Source organism: Artemia franciscana, chromosome 20, assembly GCF_032884065.1.
Source record: "Artemia franciscana chromosome 20, ASM3288406v1, whole genome shotgun sequence".
NCBI classification, from domain to species: Eukaryota; Metazoa; Arthropoda; class Branchiopoda; order Anostraca; family Artemiidae; genus Artemia; species Artemia franciscana.
Window position 1 is genome coordinate 10,940,378 of NC_088882.1, and position 18,816 is coordinate 10,959,193.

An 18,816-nucleotide genomic window follows, 5' to 3' on the forward strand; every position below is an offset into this window, starting at 1 on the left:
TCCTGAACAAGTGAAAGAGAGAAGATGGTAAAATCTTCGAGAATGGAGCAGTCTCTTTCAGAGAGAAAAACTGAACTCATATCGATGCCGAAGAAGCAGCAAGAGTGATTCCAGGTATTTTACCTGTATCAGTCAATCATTGGCTGCAAAAAAATGCAGATCAGTCAATTGAGTTTCTGCAAAAAATGCAAAAACTCGGGAAATGACGAATTTATGTGACCAGGCATCCCATGCCATCTACCACCGATCTGATCCCGAAGACTTCCGAATCCTATATTTTGGCTGGGGAAATCCTATATAAATAGGACAGAGCCTATTATTTGAAACGAACCGACCTGTTCGTACCCTGAAATTATCCAAAAAAGAAAGATTGTATCATGTTTTATCCTAAAAATGAACAAAAGTGTGTAAAAATCCTAATCCAGAAGCTGGCAATATCCTTGCACCTCCTAGACGTTCTGCACACGGTGCTACAATATATATATATATATATATATATATATATATATATATATATATGGATGAATTAGGAAAATTAAAGAAGGCGTAGGACAAATCGAGGGAAAAATGCCTAAGCTTTGTTTGCATTGCTCTTTCCCTTCTTTAGCTCTTGTTGAACATAAAAAAGGTAAGGACTTGATTGATATTAAACAGCTTGTGGCTTGAAACTGTGTGAGCAAAGAGCGACCTGTTCCAGTTATAACGTGAACTCGAAGAGGTAGGATTCATTCCTACGCATTGAAACTTCGGAAATTTCACCTTTTTCACAGCAAAGTTGATTATATAAGTAGTGAGAGTGAAAAGGAAATACTATTCTATTACTTAACGATGATAGTTAGGTGACGGTTCCATACTGCAAACTGCAGCTGTATGATGGGAAAAGAACGCAACCACTTTCAAAGAAAGGCCAAGTGTTGCACAGAAGCTGTCTTGAGGATATCAGATGCATCAAAATAGTGAAGAACATATGATTTATTTGAGGAAAGTTGGGGATTGTAAAAGAAACCATCATATATTTTATTACAAGAGGAGGAAGTGCTGTTGTCTCTCACTCTTGTTCACACTATTTCCTTCTTGTTTCTGACAAGAAAATGTATTTGCCATGTCTTTAAAATTTGAAGTGCAAAGAGTCAAAAACACATATCTTTCACCTTGTCTCAGCATTGCGAATTAGCAAAATATTATGCTTAGCTTATGCATTCGAAAATTCATCTCAGTATGCTAATGGAACATAGGATGATGGGGGGGGGTCTAGAACTAACTTATATTCAGTGGAAATAGCTGAATATATAACTAAAAAGTTAATTTCCGAAAACAATATTCCTAGGCATTACCTATTTAAGGAATCGTTAAGGATTTGGGCTGATTAGGCACTCATGTAGATTTTTCGGGGAACCAGCAAAAAGTTACTAATGGAAAAAGTATATAAAAAACCTCTGAACTATAGGGAAGAGCCATATAAATTTTAGGATTATGGAGTTGGTTATCGGTGCCATGAATTTTCTGCAAAACGTCGCGTGTAGGGATTCAAGGTTAGAAGACAAAATTATTTGAAAAATAGATGGCGAAAAATTAAACAAGAATTGAAATTACTGTCACGTGGTAAACTTCGCAAGACAATGAACGGGAAAAATGACGTGGTCTCTGAGAGAGTGAGCCTTTTACTTACTTCCAGCCAACCTCATATCTTTTGAGTAAAGGTGGATTAGATTATGCAAATTTCCAGGCAATTTTTGTGACTGAGTCACTCATTCTGTGGTCTCACCTAAGGGATGGTCATACTGTTGATATGTTCATCTAGGATAAGGGCCAAGGTAGAATTCTAGTTAATTGACTTCTTGCCATCTTGTATGGGTCTACAGGCTAAAGTATGTCCCGGGAAGGTATTTTAAAGTAACCAACTCCACTCCTCCTCCTCCCTCTAGAGGGCCCTGAAATTTGCCTACATGACATGTCTATGCCTATGGAAATTTTGTAAAAACAACATTTTACCTTAATTTTCAGTTACCAGTTGCTTTTTCTCTGCCTTTTTGAAAGGTCATCAAAGGTCAGGGCCCTCTAGAGAGAGAAGGAGTAGGGGTAGTTGCTTCAAAATACCTTCCCAGGACATATTTTAGTCTGTAGATTCATCCCTAAAAGTTTCATTTTCCTAACCTAAACACTTTCCGAGCTAGCAAGAAGTCAATTAGGCTAACTAGAATTTTACCAGAGCCAAAGTTTGATGACAATCAGACAATATTTTTGAGTTGTGTTCTTTTAAGGAATACCTGTCAATGTCATATGATATGAAACCATGTAGAATGAAGGTGAGGAAGTGGTGTTACTGAATGTGGTTTTTGTCCTTGTTACAAAAGCTGAAAAATATAGAAAGAAATTGTAGCCTATAGTAGCCTATATGAGTAAAGTTTTAGAATAATTACTTTTTGCTATCTTGGAAGGGGGTCAGGTTAGGAAAATGAAACTTTTACTAATGAATCCAAGGCCATAAATATACTCTAGGAAGATATTGCCAAGCTTCTATGTTAACCCTCTTTTGGTTTTTAAGCCTTGAAAATTTGCCTACTTGACAGGTAAAACCCTCTTAAACCTATTGAAATAATGACAAATCTACATTTTACCTTAACTTTCAGTTAGGCTATTAGTTTCTTTTTTTCTGGTTTTAGTTTTGAAAATGCAATTCCTGTTATTTGAGTAGAATTTTAAGCCATACCATTGGTTTTTTTCTTCTTCTAAATTTAGGAAGTTTATATGCAGACATTTGAAACCTCACAAATTAGAATTAAGCAAAGTTGTGAAGCTGAAAACAGTTTTCTTGTGCTTTGTTTAATTAGAAGATCTATTTTGCTAGGTTTTATTTTTATAACAGTAAGATTTATAAACATAGTCAAAAGTTACTGCCCTCTAGAGGGAAAAGGAGTGGAGGTATGTACTTCAAAATACCTTCTTAGACATAGCCTACTTTAATCTGCAGACCAATCCCTGGAAGTTTCATTTTTGTAACCTAACCCTTTTTCAAGATAGCAAAAAGTAGCCAAACAAGAATTTTACCATTATCAAAGCTGATGAGATAGAACTACAGGTCTGCTAATTTAAAACATTAACTTTTTTATCATGGCTACAAGATTGTTTTTTTCTCTATTTTGCACCAGGGGGAATTTTATCAAATCAGTAGATTTGACTAACTTTGAGAGGAATTTCATTTGAAAAGGAATTAGGAAATCTTGGGTCAACTTCATAGCTGAATGTGATTATAATAAGTTTCCTTTCGTTTTTGCCCTTGAAACCCATTGCAGTGAGACATGATGTTACATCAAAAGCTCAAGATTGTCAGTTCATTCAGAGAAACTGAAATATATATGTATATTTATATAAATGTATTTACCAATTTATGCCACCCTATGCTATGAGCATAACAAGAAATTACTCAGATTTTGAAAAAGAAACTCATCATGATCATTCATGCTGTTAGAAAAAGAAAAAATAGCTTGTCTTAAGCATAGCCTTGAATACAACACCATATTAAAAATACAAGTTTAAATTTTTGCTTTAAAGCTGCTTGATTTTAAATCCTTTAAGTCAGATGCAGTCTCCTGGCCATTTGTTTATGTTAATTCAAAATGTTTCATGTGGTGTTTTCAGAAAATAAATGTTTATACTTCCCCTCATCAAACAAAGCAAGTCTTATTGGTTGGTTTCATCTGCTGTCTTCTCTCTTAATTAGATCATAAAGTAGTAAGATTTTTTAATGTGCTATATTGTCTTGTTTCACCCAGTGAAACAGCTAAAAATTTGAGCTTTGAATATCCATAGTTGTTTTAATGTGTATTTAATACAAACTTTCTTTTTGTAAAAATCTGCTTGTTTATTATGGTACAAAGAAAACAAAAACAGAATTTGAATTTTTCTTCTTCTTTCCGGTCTCCTGTAAAATTTGTCCTTGGTAAAATACTGCCTTTTGAATTATCACAGATATACTGTGTTACAATATCTATAAACAAGTAATACTACTGATAAATCATCACAGTATCAAACCACTTTCAGGCCATATAGCTGTCTCCTGCTCCTCTCTCCATCCTGCTCCTCCTCCATCTGCCCCTGTTCAATTCAAAGGAGCACTCTTCTCTCTAATTAATATTCCACTAGATTTAATACACCAAAACAGGTTAAAGTATGCAATAGGTACCTCCTACATTTGTTCCTTTTAAAGTAACAAGAACACCAAAAACTAAATATGATTCTTTAAATTGGTTAAGTGGAAACTAACACAACTATAGGAAAAACTTGGAAAACCTGGTAACTCTATTTTTTGATGAAAAAGACATCCATTAGCAGCTATTTAGTCTAATGCTTAGTGAGGATCATGTTTGAAAAGAAGGAATGTATGAAAAATCAGCAGTGCATGAGTAAAAAGGTGTATCATTATAGACCTCAAGAAACTATAACTTTCAAGATTGCTGTTGCTAAAGACAAGTGCTGCCATAAATCTAAGCTTTGCATTTATGTGTATGCTGTTAAAGTTATTTAGAACTAAACACTTAAAATTACTAGTTAATTGACTTAACTAAAAGAACATCTTCTTATTTAGACCAATTAGGCTATCCTATTCTGTAATATTTATCCATTTGGTTGACTTCTTCTGATTCTGAAAATGTCACTTTTACTACATAATCCCACTAGCCAATATTTGCTCAATAGTTTGCTATTGAGCAATTGATGGTTGTAATGCTCAACAATCAGATGCAGAAAAAATGGGAATTACAACTGTTCAGTTGGGCTTGTTGTGTAAATAGGAAAATTTTTCTCTGCACAATTATGTGTGGCAACAAATGAGAAAGTTCACATGACAAAAAATCCTAATAATTATATAACAACCTAAAGAAAAATCATAGAAAATCCCAATTTTTATGTATGAATTGAACTAAGATGAAGCCAGGGGGAAAGCAAGGTTTTCATTTTGATGTTTTTGGTATTTTAAGTTTGAATTTGCTATTCAGTTTTTTGTTTGTCTTCATTTATTGGCTAATAATTTCTGTTCTTTTTAGGTTTAACCTTTGTGTGTTTTTGTTTGTTTATGGTCATTTCTCTATTCATATAGGCTATTATTATTATTATTTAAGAATTAACGACGCTTCTTGACTACTAAGTTCCCTGCGTCAGCCCTGCAGTGTATTCCTGTAGCGTGATTTGATCTCTGTGTCCCGTATTACCAAGCTAAGGTCAAATATTCATATAGGCTAATATTTCATCTTTTAATTTTCAAACAAGCTATTTTCTTCTTGCTTTAATTTGTAATATGCTCTTTACTTCACTGAAAAAAAAAATCTTCATCATAAGAGTTTTTACTCTGCTGATTTTTTTGTGGTGCTAATGTTTAATTATAATTCTTTGTTACTTAAAAAGTTTGAAGGACTAGTATTTGTTTCAATAATTTCTTTGTCATTTTACAGAAAAAGAGGAAGATTTTCAGGCCAAGCTATGAAGATGGAATATCAGAAAGTGACATTGAAGAAGAGCTAGTCACACACACAGCTTTTGACCTAGCAGACAAGTTAGTTAAACCTGGATTCACTGACCAGTGTCTCAGAATTGTTACTGGGAATGGTGAGTTACTGAATTCATATATATTTAGAGCTATGTTTGCATGTTCACAGTATAGTTTATCTTTGGTGAGGAGGGAAAAAAGATATATAAAAATAAAATTAAAGCTAAGTCATTAATAATTTAAAACAATTTTTACTTAAATAAAAAATAAGATCTTTTAAAAATTAAATTTTTTCTTAAATTTTTCAGACCCACTCTTTTGTTCACAATAAAGTTTGTTTTATTGCTCTAACCTTAGTGCTTAGTGGCACAAAATTCACTGTGCGAATGAATAAAACCTGTTATAAGAAATGGGCATAGCTATCATATTACCCATTTCTAAGGGGTTCATATTGCCTGTTTCTTTGATGTGGGAACATATATGTTATTTGTAAACTTTTGCAGTTTTAGGAAAAACTTGATTCACCAGTAAATGTTTCAGGAGTGTTACCAGAAAATACTTAAATTGTATATAGACTATATAGAGCTGTGTACACGTCTACACTTTAAAATCATTACTTTGGGTGGAGAGAAGGCATCAAGGGATATTTTCCATGGAGGGAGGACAAAGTGGAAAAAAAAAACTTTCAGAATTTTAGGAAAGAATGTCCTTTTGACTAGTCTGATGTGAGGGGGAGAGGGGGATTAAACCAGATGTAGAAAAACAGGGTTATTAGAAAAAACTGAGTAAGAGTTAAGATTTTGGAAAGTAATAACTCTTTTCAATGAGGTTTACCTGTTACTAATGCAGGCACAGATCTAGGGGGATAAGGGAATCCTCCTCCTTCCAAAAAAAAAGAAAAAAGCAAAATCAAAAAGTCACCTTTGAAATCATTATTAAGCAAGCTATATTAAGAAATATGATAAGTCTGAATATAAAAGTTATGGACGCATTAGCTTTACTTTTAAAGGAAGTAAATTATGTAGTGTGATAATGTTTATTAGACAAATAACTGCTATAGATAAAGTTTTAAGAGACAGATGGTGGATTTAAGGAAGGAGAGGATGCATTGGCGAAATTTTTGCACTGATTAATAAAATTTTCTCTCAAATGAGACTTTGAAACAACTCTGATATTCCAGTGCTCTGGTAGCAGTGGAGAAAAAAGGAAATAAATAGGATGCATCAGTTCACAAAAAAAGTGATTTTCTTTGTTGTTCCAACCAGGGGACTGTAAATTTCCTGTAGATGGTTCTGGGCAATGGTAATTCCAATGGTGTACTTTTCATTTCGACCCGACTCCATTTTTTAGGGGTTTCTGGCTATTTTTCAAAATACCCATAAATTGTTTTTTGACATAACATTTTATTATTAAGACTAATCAAGATAATACTCACCATTCTTGAATCAGCTACAAATGGTAATTTTTTCTAGTGCTGTTTTTAATTTTTGGTTGCTATGGGCCATGGTTTGTTCTTTAATAGGTTGCAGCTACAACTGCAACCATGATCAAGTAGTGTTTGTTCTGCCAGGCTCCTTTGGTCCTTATTTTTATAGTTTTTAAACAGCCATTTGGTTCATCTAGTAGAAAAGTTTCAGTGAATATCAGGATCATTACTAGCCAAAATGCTTTTTTGAAGGGGGGGGGGGCAAAGGTTTTTACCAACTGTTGTTATCAATAATTAGCATAATGTCCATTTCACATATAATATAATGAAAAAAGAAATCACCAATGCAACAGCACAAATACATAAATAAGCATACAATCCTTTAGAATTGATTGTAAGTATGTAAGGTCATTTCTTTTGAATGATTTTACAGTAGGAAGGTAAAAGCCTATTAAACTAATGTCCTCTAAATTGTCCATATATCGTTAGGACCGACGCCTTGCCGACCTATAGCATTGACTTCCGCGATTTGAAAGGTATTAAACAAAACCTCGAAGGCATTAGGAGTGCCTAATGATTCCTCTTGGAATGTGGCTTTGAGCTCTTTAATAATGATCAACAATGTGATCTCATTCGCATTCTAAACAAAACAAAAGTCTTACAAACCCATCATGGAACGATAAAATCATACAGATCTGTTAGAACAATCATGAGGCGACACATGGGCTTGGTTACCAGTCTGGCCTACTTTTTTGCCAAGAAATGCTCCAGCGACTCTTTAACGACCAAACCGCCTGGCAACATATGTCATGAATTATAGATCAAATACATTCAAATTTATGAAGATTGTGGGCTTTGTTTACGTTTGTTAGTTCATTAATGCAGTCAAAGGCGTTTTTCTTTTTCAAATTCATTATTATAGTTTTTCCACCCAAGGTCTAGCAACGAACTCTTCAAGTAGAAGTATGCAGAACATAAAGGTTCGCTACAATCAACTATACACGAGGTTTTTTAAGTTGCCTTAGATTTTTAGTATTGCCGAAGGTCGAGTAGCTAATAATTGTCAGGCTTTTTCTGAAGTTCGCCGCCCATCGAAGTTTTAAAAGAATCTGGAACTCTGATGTCCGAGCCGCACCGTAGTCAAACCTGTCGTTAAAAAAGCTAATATATATGCCAGACATAAGTCTGTTTTTTCCTTGGAATTTTCATTTTTTATATTATTTTGCTCGTGCCAAAGGAGAGAGGTGGTTTTCCTCAGGAAATTTTTGCATTGAATTATTATCAGTATTCTCGTTTACCCAAAAAAAAACATTTTTGATCATTTTCAAAACTTCATTACACAACTTCATTACTGAAGATTGAAACTTATATTACCGACTGTTTGTAACTTATTTTTAACATTGATTCCTTTATTTTTTTGTTTTTTATTTGGAGGATTTGACCCATAATAATAAATGCTTATCATACTTAACTTCTAATTATATTATAGTTGACGGGTGATCGGATCTCAATGAAATTTGATATTTAGAAGGATATCGTGTCTCAAAGCTCTTATTTTAAATCCTGACTGGATCTGGTGCATTTAGAGAACTTTTATTGCCTGATTCTGAGGGATAGAACCCACCAGAAACTTTCCCTGCTTTTCCAGTTTTACCAATCGTGGATTCTTTACATTGAAATAACAATCATTTGATTCTTATGACCTCATGAAATTCCATCCATCGGATTTAGTGATTATGGATTTATTACAATTATTACCACGCAATAATTACTCATATTTTAAAATTATTATAATGTTTGTTAAGACATTAATTCATAAACCATAAAAATGAAATAGAGAGAGAGAGAGAGACAGAGAGAGAGAGAGAGTGCGGGAGAGAGAGCTCTAATGTTCCCTTTCAGTTTCCACTTGGTTATGTCTGGTTCTGAGTTCTTTATTTAACATTAAAATCCATAAACAAAAAAAATACTTCAAGACAATCTCCCCCATAAGGCTCCATGGCCGGGAAAGAACAGGGGAGAAAAAAATACCAACAACAAAAAAAAATATAAACAAAAACCGAAAATTGAGTCGCCCACCTTAATAATCTCCAAAAAATGAAAAGCTAGGCAGGGGGTAGCACATGATTTCACCAACTCAATTAAATATCCAACTCAATCCAGAGACATCAACTCCAAGGGAAACCGGAATAAGAAATAAAGACAAAAAATACTATTTTTTCATAATAAAAATTTTCATAATAAAAAAAAAGACTGAAGGAGAAAAGGAAGACTGTTTTCCTACTTTAGTAATTAGTATATATCAGTACTTGAATGAGGCCTTAACCCTACTCATCCATACAATCAAATAGGTATAGCCATACACAATCAAACAGTTCGTGGTAACAAACTGTAGTAAGGAGCGACCCGGCTCAATAGTAACCAAAACTCTAAAAAACGGAATTTTGGTACCAATAGTTACATCAAAAGAATCGCATTTTAATGCTGAAATATATAAGTTTCATCAAGTTTACTCATACCAATCAAAAGTTACAAGCCTGAGAAAATTTGCTCTATTTTAAAAAATAGGGGGAAGCACCCCCTAAAAGTCATAGAATCTTAACGAAAATCAGACCATCAGATTCATCGTAGCAGAGAGCCCTACTGTAGAAGCTCCAAGCTCCTATCTACAAAAACGTGGAATTTTGTATTTTTTGCCAGAAGACAAATCACGGATGCATGTTTATTTGTTTGTTGTTTTTTTTTCCCAGGGGTGATCGTATCGACCCAGTGGTCCTAGTTTTTTGCGAGAGGGCTCGTTCGAACGGAAATGAAACGTTCTAGTGCCCTTTTTAAGTGACCAAAAAAATTGGAGGGCACCTAGGCCCCCTCCCACGCTTATTTTTTCCCAAAGTCGTCGGATCAAAATTCTGAGATAGCCATTTTATTCAGCATAGCTGAAAAACATTGTAACTATGTCTTTGGGGACGACTTACTCCCCCACAGTCCCCATGGGAGGGGCTGCAAGTTACAAACTTTGACCAGTGTTTGCATATAGTAATGGTTGTTGGGAAGTGTACAGACGTCTTCAGGGGGATTTTTTGGTTGAAAGGAGGGGTTAGGAAGAGGGAGTTATGTGGGGGAAACTTTCCACGGAGGAATTTGTCATGGGGGAAGAAGATTTCCATGAAGGGGGCACAGCATTTTCTAGCATTATTTAAAAATATAATGAAAAAATAAATATGAAAAAGTTTTTTCAACTGAAAGTAAGGAGTAGCATTAAAACTTAAAAACGAACAGAAAATATTACGCGTATAAGGGGTTCACCTCCTCCTAATACCTCACTCTTTACGCTAAAGTATTTTTAGTAATTTCAACTATTTATTCTACGGCCTTCGTGATTCAGGGGAAAAAATTTAAGCTTTAGTGTAAAGAGCGACGTATTGACGAGTGGGCAAACCCTCACATATACGTAATAAAAACATACGAATATAGAAGTTTGTTATGTAAGCTAATTCGTAAGTTACGTATATCTTTTACTAATGAAAACGTTCGTAAAAAATTAAAAGTTCTAGTTGCCTTTTTAAGTACCCAAAAAATTGGAGAAACTGGAGCAACTGGGCCTCCTTCCCCCTCCTTTTTCTCAAAATCATACGATCAAAACTATGGGAAAGCCATTTAGCCAAATAAATGAATATGCAAATTTCGCTTTAATTATTCATCTGCGAAGAGCCGAAATCGAAACATGGATTAACTAAAACGTTCAGAAATTAAATTAAAAAAAACAAGTTTTTTTTAACCGAAAGTAAGGAGCGACATTAAAACTTAAAACGAGCAGAAATTACCCCATATATGAAAGGGCTGTTCCCTCTTCAACGCCCTGTTCTTTACGCTAAAGTTTTTACTGTTTTAAAAAGTAGAGTTGAGAGAAAGAGTCAAACTTTAGCGTAAAAAGCGGGGCGTTGAGGAGGGAACAGCCCCTTTCATATACGGGGTAAAATTTAAAGCTTTAGTGTAAAGAGCGAAGTATTGACGATTGGGCGAACCCTCTCATATACCTAATAAAAACATACGAATATAGAATTTCGTTACGTAAGCTAAATCGTAAGTCACGTATATCTTTTACTAATGAAAACGTTCGTAAAAAAATTAAAAGTTCTAGTTGCCTTTTTAAGTACCCAAAAATTTGAGGAATTGGAGCGATTGGGCCTCCTCCCCCCTCCTTTTTTCAAAATCATTCGATCAAAACTATGGGAAAGCCATTTAGCCAAATGAATAATTATGCAAATTTCGCTTTAATTATTCATCTGCGGAGAGCCGAAATCAAAACATAGATTAACTAAAAAACGTTCAGAAATTAAAAAAAAACAAGTTTTTTTTTAACTGAATGTAAGGAGCGACATTAAAACTTAAAACGAGCAGAAATTACCCCGTATATGAAAGGGGCTTTTCCCTGTTCAACGCCCTGCTCTTTACGCTAAAGTTTTTACTGTTTTAAAAAGTAGAGTTGAGAGAAAGAGTCAAACTTTAGCGTAAAAAGTGGGGTGTTGAGGAGGGAACAGCCCCTTTCATATACGGGGTAAAATTTAAGCTTTAGTGTAAAGAGCGAGGTATTGACGAGTGAGCGAACCCTCTCATATACGTAATAAAAACATATGAATATATAAGTTTGTTACGTAAGCTAATTCGTAAGTTACGTATATCTTTTACTAATGAAAACGTTCGTAAAACATTATAAGTAAAAATAGAGTATAAAAAAATACTCTATAATATGTGATATGATATAAAATACTATTATTGTATAAAAAGCGCAATGATTACTGAAAATATTCGTATTTCAGAGAAAGAACTCGCCTGAAAATTGAATTTAGAATCAAGAGGGAGTAAGACTACACTGTGTAGACAGAGACTAAATACAGAACACAGATAAAGCAATAAAGTATGATTAACAAAAATCGATTGAATAAGAAATTAGCCGGAAATAAGAACACATAGACTGGTGCAGAATACATGGAAATGAGTTGACTTAGCAAAGACCAGTAACCTAGATATGGAGCATAAATCAAATTTAATAAAAGTTGATTAAATGAACCATGGGTGGATCTAGAGTAAAATCTTGGGGGAGGTTCAATGTGACAAGGGCGCCAATGAGCAAAATCTTGGGGGGGGGAATGTGACAAAGGTTCCAATAATTGATCAAATTTGCAAATTTATTCTAAAAAAAGAGTAAAAAGAACAAGATAAGAGTGTGCCGGGAAAATTTTAGTGGTGTTCCCCCCCTTCCCTGGATCTGTCAGTGGAATGAAAAGGAAATAAGAATTCATAGGCTGTCATAAAATATAGAGGCTCAACATAGACATGTAAAAATGGCTTAAAATAGATAGAAATAAGAATATATTGGAAACAAGAATTCACATACCCTAGTGTGAATTGGGGTATGGAGGGCTCGGCTGCAGTCACTTTTTCAAGGAATTCGTACATAAAGTCAATTTTTTGCTCATGTTTTGAGCTTTTTTCAGCAATTTAGTGAACTAACGGACATTCAAGCTTTCTTAAAAGATAAGTTCACTCCTGATAAATAATCCTCTCATAGCTGCTCGTCGACCTCCGTTCACTGAGCATCCACCCAAATTGGCTGCTTAGAAGATGCAGACTTTGGCCGAGATTTTTAAGTTATGTTTCCAGTATTTGCTTCCCTTTTTGTGTTTGGGTGTTGCCTGTAGAGGGTACAAATTAAGACCCATAAATTTAGGGGACGCTAAAATGTAAGAAGGATCAAGCGTCCTTCAATGGATTTATGGGCTTGTACTTGTTTGCACAAATATATGAGTTGATAAGAGTTGAGTTGATATATGAGTTGAAGAAGGCTTTCTAAATCCATTCTAATACCTCATCTTTTTTCTTGTCATTTTGAGTGATGGATAAGACGAATTTTTTGGCAAACTGGTTTGGTAGGGAAGACGGGACTGATCGCTTAGTGTAAGAGTGGTATGTCAAGAGTAGTGATGGTGACAGTTCATTTTACTATAAAATATGCAAAAGGACACTCAGCTACCAAAAAGGGTTTCAAGCTCTTCTTCAACATGCCACCAAAATCGAACAAAAGGTGAACGCGTTTACTGTGCTAAACCTGTGTCAACTCATACTCACTGGATCAACTTCAACCAAGAAAGTCACAAGTTGGAAATGCTGTACTTAAGATGAAGAAGAAGAAGGAGATGAAAGCTTAAGATGAAGGAGAAGAGGCTTAAGATGTTCTGCGAGAGAGATGGAGCTTCAAAGGTTGAAATAACACGGGTATTGAAGACCATAGCCAGTTCTCTACTTACATAATCTTTTGATGGCGTTACCGATGTCTTTTGAACTTTGTTCCTGGGCTCTGTACCCCGAAGATTTCTCGTCAAAGGCCAAAAAATGACGTACTTGTTGACAGAGGCAATTTATCGTTATTTTTGGGAAATTTTGGTCGAAGACATCCAGATGCCTGACTTTTTACTAGAATATGATGATATCACAAACACTGCTGGAGTGAAAGAGCTCCAAACAAAGGTTTGGTACTGGTCGAAGGAGCAAAAACTAGTTATTACTCGGCATCTTAGAACATATCATCTGGGACATGCTACTAGTGAGGATCTGAGCAAGAAGCTCCTCCAGTGTATAGAAGATGAAGGACTCCCAAATGACAGACTGTTGATGCTTGCCATTGATGGTCCAGCTGTCAATAAGAAATTTTGTTCGATTTTTGACTTGGAAAAGAAAAAGTTGTCAAAAGGTCCTGTTAAATATCGGTACTTGCAATATCCACGTAGTGCATAATGTGTTCCAAAAAGGACTTAAGGAACTCGGGGAGGCTTCTTCTGATATGGTAATTGCTGTTTACCATTTCTTCAGCGGATGTTCTGCTCCTTGTGACGATTTTAGTCAGTGTCAGCTAAAAGTTAGGGCTCCGCGACACAAGCTCGTAAAGTACATTTCCACTAAGTCGCTTACCATAGAAGAAGCTGCAAACCGCTTGATCGAGCAATAGCCTGCTCTGATTGAACATTTTCTAGAATTTGTGCCAAAGAAAAGGAGGGTAAAGCACTTCATTTCAAATTCGAAGCATCAGAAAATTGTCAGTTGGCTAAGAAAACCAATAATGAAAGGCGAAATTGAATTTGTTGTGAGTTCTGCAAGTACCTTCACTGAATTCATTAGAATGTTTCAACGATAAGAGTCATTGATTCATGTGCTGAATTTTGAGTTGCTCCCCTCATATTCTCTTATGTTCTTCTCGGTTATTATTACAACTGGACCCTGTGTATCCACCCATGAACAGTACACGGATCGATGGCTGTTTGAAAAAGATCCTAGCACTGAAGACACCAGGCTGGGATGTGAAACATCAGGCCTCGGGTCGAGCAGTTAGAGTAGCTCTTTCGTTCTGCCATGGAAGTGCAGACGGGGAGCGAGGATTTTGTCATTCAGCTCAGTTGATGACTAGCATGCAAGCTCGCTCTGGGGAGTGGACCCTAAACGCTAATGCTTTTGCTGCTGATGCTCTGCGCAACTTTGAGAACAAACCCGAGCTCGTGCTGATCACAAAGAAGTTGGTGTGTTTAGCCAGATCAGCTATAGCTAGCTATGGACTTAGCAAGGATGAATTGGAAAAAGAAAACCTTGAAGCTGAAAAGAAAGAGACTGAATTTACAGTCCAAGACCTGGTCCAAAGGAAGCATAAAATAGCGGAGTTAGAGTAAGAAATTTTACGAAAAAAGTGGTGGTTAAGCAGAAGAAAGAAATCGGTGGTACACTTCTGAAAGAAGCAGGAGAACTTCTGATGAAATCAACAAAAGAGAAGGACTTTTTGAATATTGGTCTTGCTCGAAGCATGCTGGAAGCAGCATTGAAAGCTCGTTCTGAAGAAAGAGAAAGGGCAGCTGATTCTGAATCTATGGAAGTACTTGTTTTGAAGAGGAAATCAGAACTGATCAATCGCCTTTCAAAGAAGCCTAAGAAGTGATGACGCTAGTTATGCTAAGTGATTCTACCAGTCATCTGTTACACTTACCCGTGAAAGCCAATTGTACAGTTTATTCCTGCTCATTAACATTCAAAATTTTCTTTTTCACTAAGGTTGTTTGTTCCTTGTACCTTAATCGAATTTGTGCTTTCATTAAATTTTTCTTTTTGTATGAGCAAATAAATTCATGGAAATACAATAAGACTTCTAGTCTTCTTTTACGCAACCTCACGGGCAGATAATGATCATAAAGCACTTTTTTCACGTTTTTTAGTTGTGAAATAACTAAAGTCACCTTTTTCGGGAGCATCGTTGCGGCCGACTCTGGGCATGGGAAATCCTAATAGGTTAAACATGCGAAAAATTGAACTAAATAAAAAATGAAAAAGCTTATTGCCACGGAAAAATTTTCATCCAAAGTAAGTAATTAGGGTATGTACATTATGGGAAAAGAATTGTCATCTGTTTTTAAGGAAGACTTGTCCATATAAGCACATATAAACACAAGAAATTACGAAAAAATCATAAAAGTCTTCAGTTTTTGAGGAAGGCGAAGGGGGACATTCGTGGCCTACTTAATAACAATGCCAGTCTGATACCGCATATTTTATGGCTAAAGGTAGTTTTGACAAATGACCACATTTTCGCGAGGTATGTTCTGCAGGAGGTTTGATGCTTTTGGCAAAAGCTCCCCGGGACGTCCTTGAATCATGTTCAGTATCCTTTCCCTCTCCCCCTGTACAAAAATGCGACTGGGAAAATTTCAAATGGATAAAAGTTTATCAAAGTCAGAAAAGAAAATATGTGCTGCTGGGATCAACAAATTTTAATGGAAGATTCCAAAAATCTTGCTTAAAAAAATCAAGTAATCAATTCTAGGAATTGATAATTTTCTTGCTTGAAAATAAGGAGTTTGTAATTATGTCAGTATTCATTTCCTAATTGAAGTAATTTGTGTTAAAGTGTTTAGGCTTTTTGAAAAGCATTGACCTCCCGAAAAAAGGAATGATAATCATGTAAAAGTAATGTTAGTAATTTAACAGATTTGCCCAAAGTCCTCGCCCTTTTAGGTGGTCCTTTGTTTATTCTTTGAATGGTTTTGTTACATCAAATCAATGATTTTCGAGAATCAAGTAGTAGGACATTCTATTTGAGATTTTGATAATTTGTGCTTATCCTTGTTAGGATCTCACCATGGTGTATTTTGCTGTGGTTTTTATCTCTTTTTTACCACTAAAAGTGAATTGTCTTGCAAAAGAGACTTAAGAGGGCTGAAGAAAAAAACCCAAGCATTGTGTCAAAATCAGAACGGAATAAGGTTCTCTTCAAAGAGTATGGGAACCTGAATTGAGCAAAAACTCAAATCCATAGGGAGAAAAGAGAACAGCAAAAAAACAACAACCAACGCCATCTTATTTTAAACCACAACATCATAGAAGGTATTATAAAAACTTAAAAAATTATTCGTATTTATTTTTGTCTCTTTTTTTTACTTTTGATTTAAATTAAGCGAAATATGAAAGAACCACGTAAAAAACACAATGGGTATCTTTGTGTATTCTTTTTTGCCATATTTTGAATCCTAACGTAGTCCTGACAACTATATTATAAATAAACAATAGTTAAAACAAATTATGTGGCTACTATCAGAAAAGTTAAAGTAATTCTTGTTTTAAAATTCTCTAATTCTGCTTAAAATTCCCAAAAAATTGGGATGATAATGGAGAGCGAAATTAACAATGAAAACGGGTTAAATTGTCCTGTTGCAAATTGCTTTCACGTTTGTTTTACTTTTGACTGAGGTTTTTCAATAAAAAATATTTATGATTGCCTTGTTTTTGAAATCAATCCTAAGCCCCCTACCGGTGTGCTGAAGGGTGCAGGGGGACGTGTCACCCTTTCAGCTTACTACATTTGATAAAACTTCGTTGAAGGTAAATATTTTGTTAAATCCATTGGTGACAATTGTTTTGGAAAAAGTATCATAAAATTAAAATAAATTGTTGATCAGATAAAGCTTCAACACACGCAATAGAATATAGCTTGGGCTGACCTTCATCCTTACCAACAGTTTTTGTTAGCTAGTTCGGTTGTTCTTCTGATCAACATTTTTTTTTTTTTTTTTTTTTTTTTTTTTTTTTTTTTTTTTTTTTTTTTTTTTTTTTTTTTTTTTTTTTTTTTAGAGAAAGATTGGTTGATTAATATAAATAAACAAAAGAAGACAAGCAAATAGCCCGAATCAAAGCTTGTTTCGGCTTACAACCCCAGTATACATGCAAATAAAAACAATACGAAAATGGAGAGGAAAATAAAGCCAAGTTTTGTCTGTGAAACACCTAATGGTTGCAGTTACTGGTTGACAATTTTGTTGATTAAGTTATGGTGCATAGTTTACGTGAGCTGCTGGCCTTAGCAAGTGGATGAAATGACGTGGTATATTTGCGAGGGCCTGAGCCAGTCGAGGGAGTGTGTATATGTGTGAAGTGTTCTTTTTCTTTGTCCTAAAAAGTCGCGAAGATGGATCTTTTGCTGTGTTTCTGCATTTTTAACCCATAAAGCTACTTTAAGTGGGTAGATATTTTATTATATTATTGTTTTTTAGAACTAACAATGGCATACTTTCAAAAACATGGTTTCGCCACCCCTATGCTCTGTAAGGAGAAGACTGGACTAGACATGCGTGTTCCTCCTAGCTCTTTCACTGTTACTGATGTCAAAGCTTGTGTGGGTAAGGAACTTGTCTAAGCACTTCCGTAGTTCCGTTTTTGCTCATTTCTTTTTGTAAAGCCAAAATTTATGTTTCTTTGTATGTTTCTTCGTAGATGTTTGATTCTATGTTTGCTAATTAATTTGCGTCTGTTGGATAATTAAGCAACAAAGTGAAGTTACATGCTTAGAAAATAAAGCCATAAATACAAGACGCCGAAGTAGTAGTGACAATACCCGCTGTATCTGTTGTCAGTATTACATCTTTAATAAGCTAATTTTTTTTGTATTCACGCTTCGTTTAATAAAAGCAGATTTGTTAGTTTTGGCATGCGCCGTAACTAAATTACGCCATTTTTTTTTACAACATTAGGCCAATAAATAAACAAAAGAAGGAAGAAAAGAGTGAAGGGGCTTAAAATATAAAAATGTAAACAAGTAAATAAAAAAATGAAATTGAAAAATCAAGGAATTTCTGGTGTTCGGGAAACTACAGCGTAACAAACTTTAATATTCAACAATAAAAGGAAAAAAAAAATATTGTTTTTTTTATGGATTTGAAAGTGATTTTTCGTTTTATCATTTTGGAAAAAGTTCATTTTTTTATGCCTAGCCAGTGTCGTCTTAGAGCCTATGTGGTTTTTCAGCATGTATTCTCTTATAGTCGTCTAGTTGTGTGTTTACGAATACTAAGAATGACGCGGATTAGTGAAAAAGGAATTAATTTCGAAAAATATATATTAGTGCTTCCACTGTGATCTATTAGCTTACAACTAAAAACGGGGAGAGGAGAACGGGAACTTTTTAATACTAGGCAAACTTTATTTTCGGAAGAATTTGGTAAAATCAGGCATTGATGCGTCTTAGGTTAACAAAGCTCCTAATATAGCCATGTATTACCTATTTTCGATAGTTGAGCAATATAACCAAAAAGTACATCTCAATGCCCAACCTTCCCTGTTTCCTAGGGCTTTTTTGAGAATTTTCCTTTTTTCAGGGGGTGGGGTGGGAGGCTGGTCTGCTTTAGGTATGCAGGTGTGAATGTAGCTGGCTGTATGGTTTAATCTTGTAATATAATAGGCGTATTCTTGACTTTAGTGGGAGAGGAGGGGGGAAGTTGGTTATTAGAATTTGAATGTGGCCACATTTGATGCTTAGAAAGAATTAAAAAAGGATCGAAGTTCTCGGCTAAATTCATGTTCCCCAAGAAAATATCCAAAA

At 34.9% G+C, this 18,816-nt stretch overlaps 1 protein-coding gene across 1 annotated transcript in view; it reads left to right on the forward strand.

Moving 5' to 3' along the window:
• Positions 1 to 1,572: 1,572 nt before the first annotated feature.
• Positions 1,573 to 18,816, forward strand: part of LOC136039750 (lysine-specific demethylase 2A-like) — a gene marked incomplete in the record, with an annotated part of 107,872 nt that continues 90,628 nt past the window's right edge. The window contains 3 exon segments of the mRNA XM_065723599.1: positions 1,573 to 1,652; positions 5,448 to 5,601; positions 17,492 to 17,617. Coding sequence (XP_065579671.1) covers positions 1,620 to 1,652; positions 5,448 to 5,601; positions 17,492 to 17,617 — 313 coding nt within the window.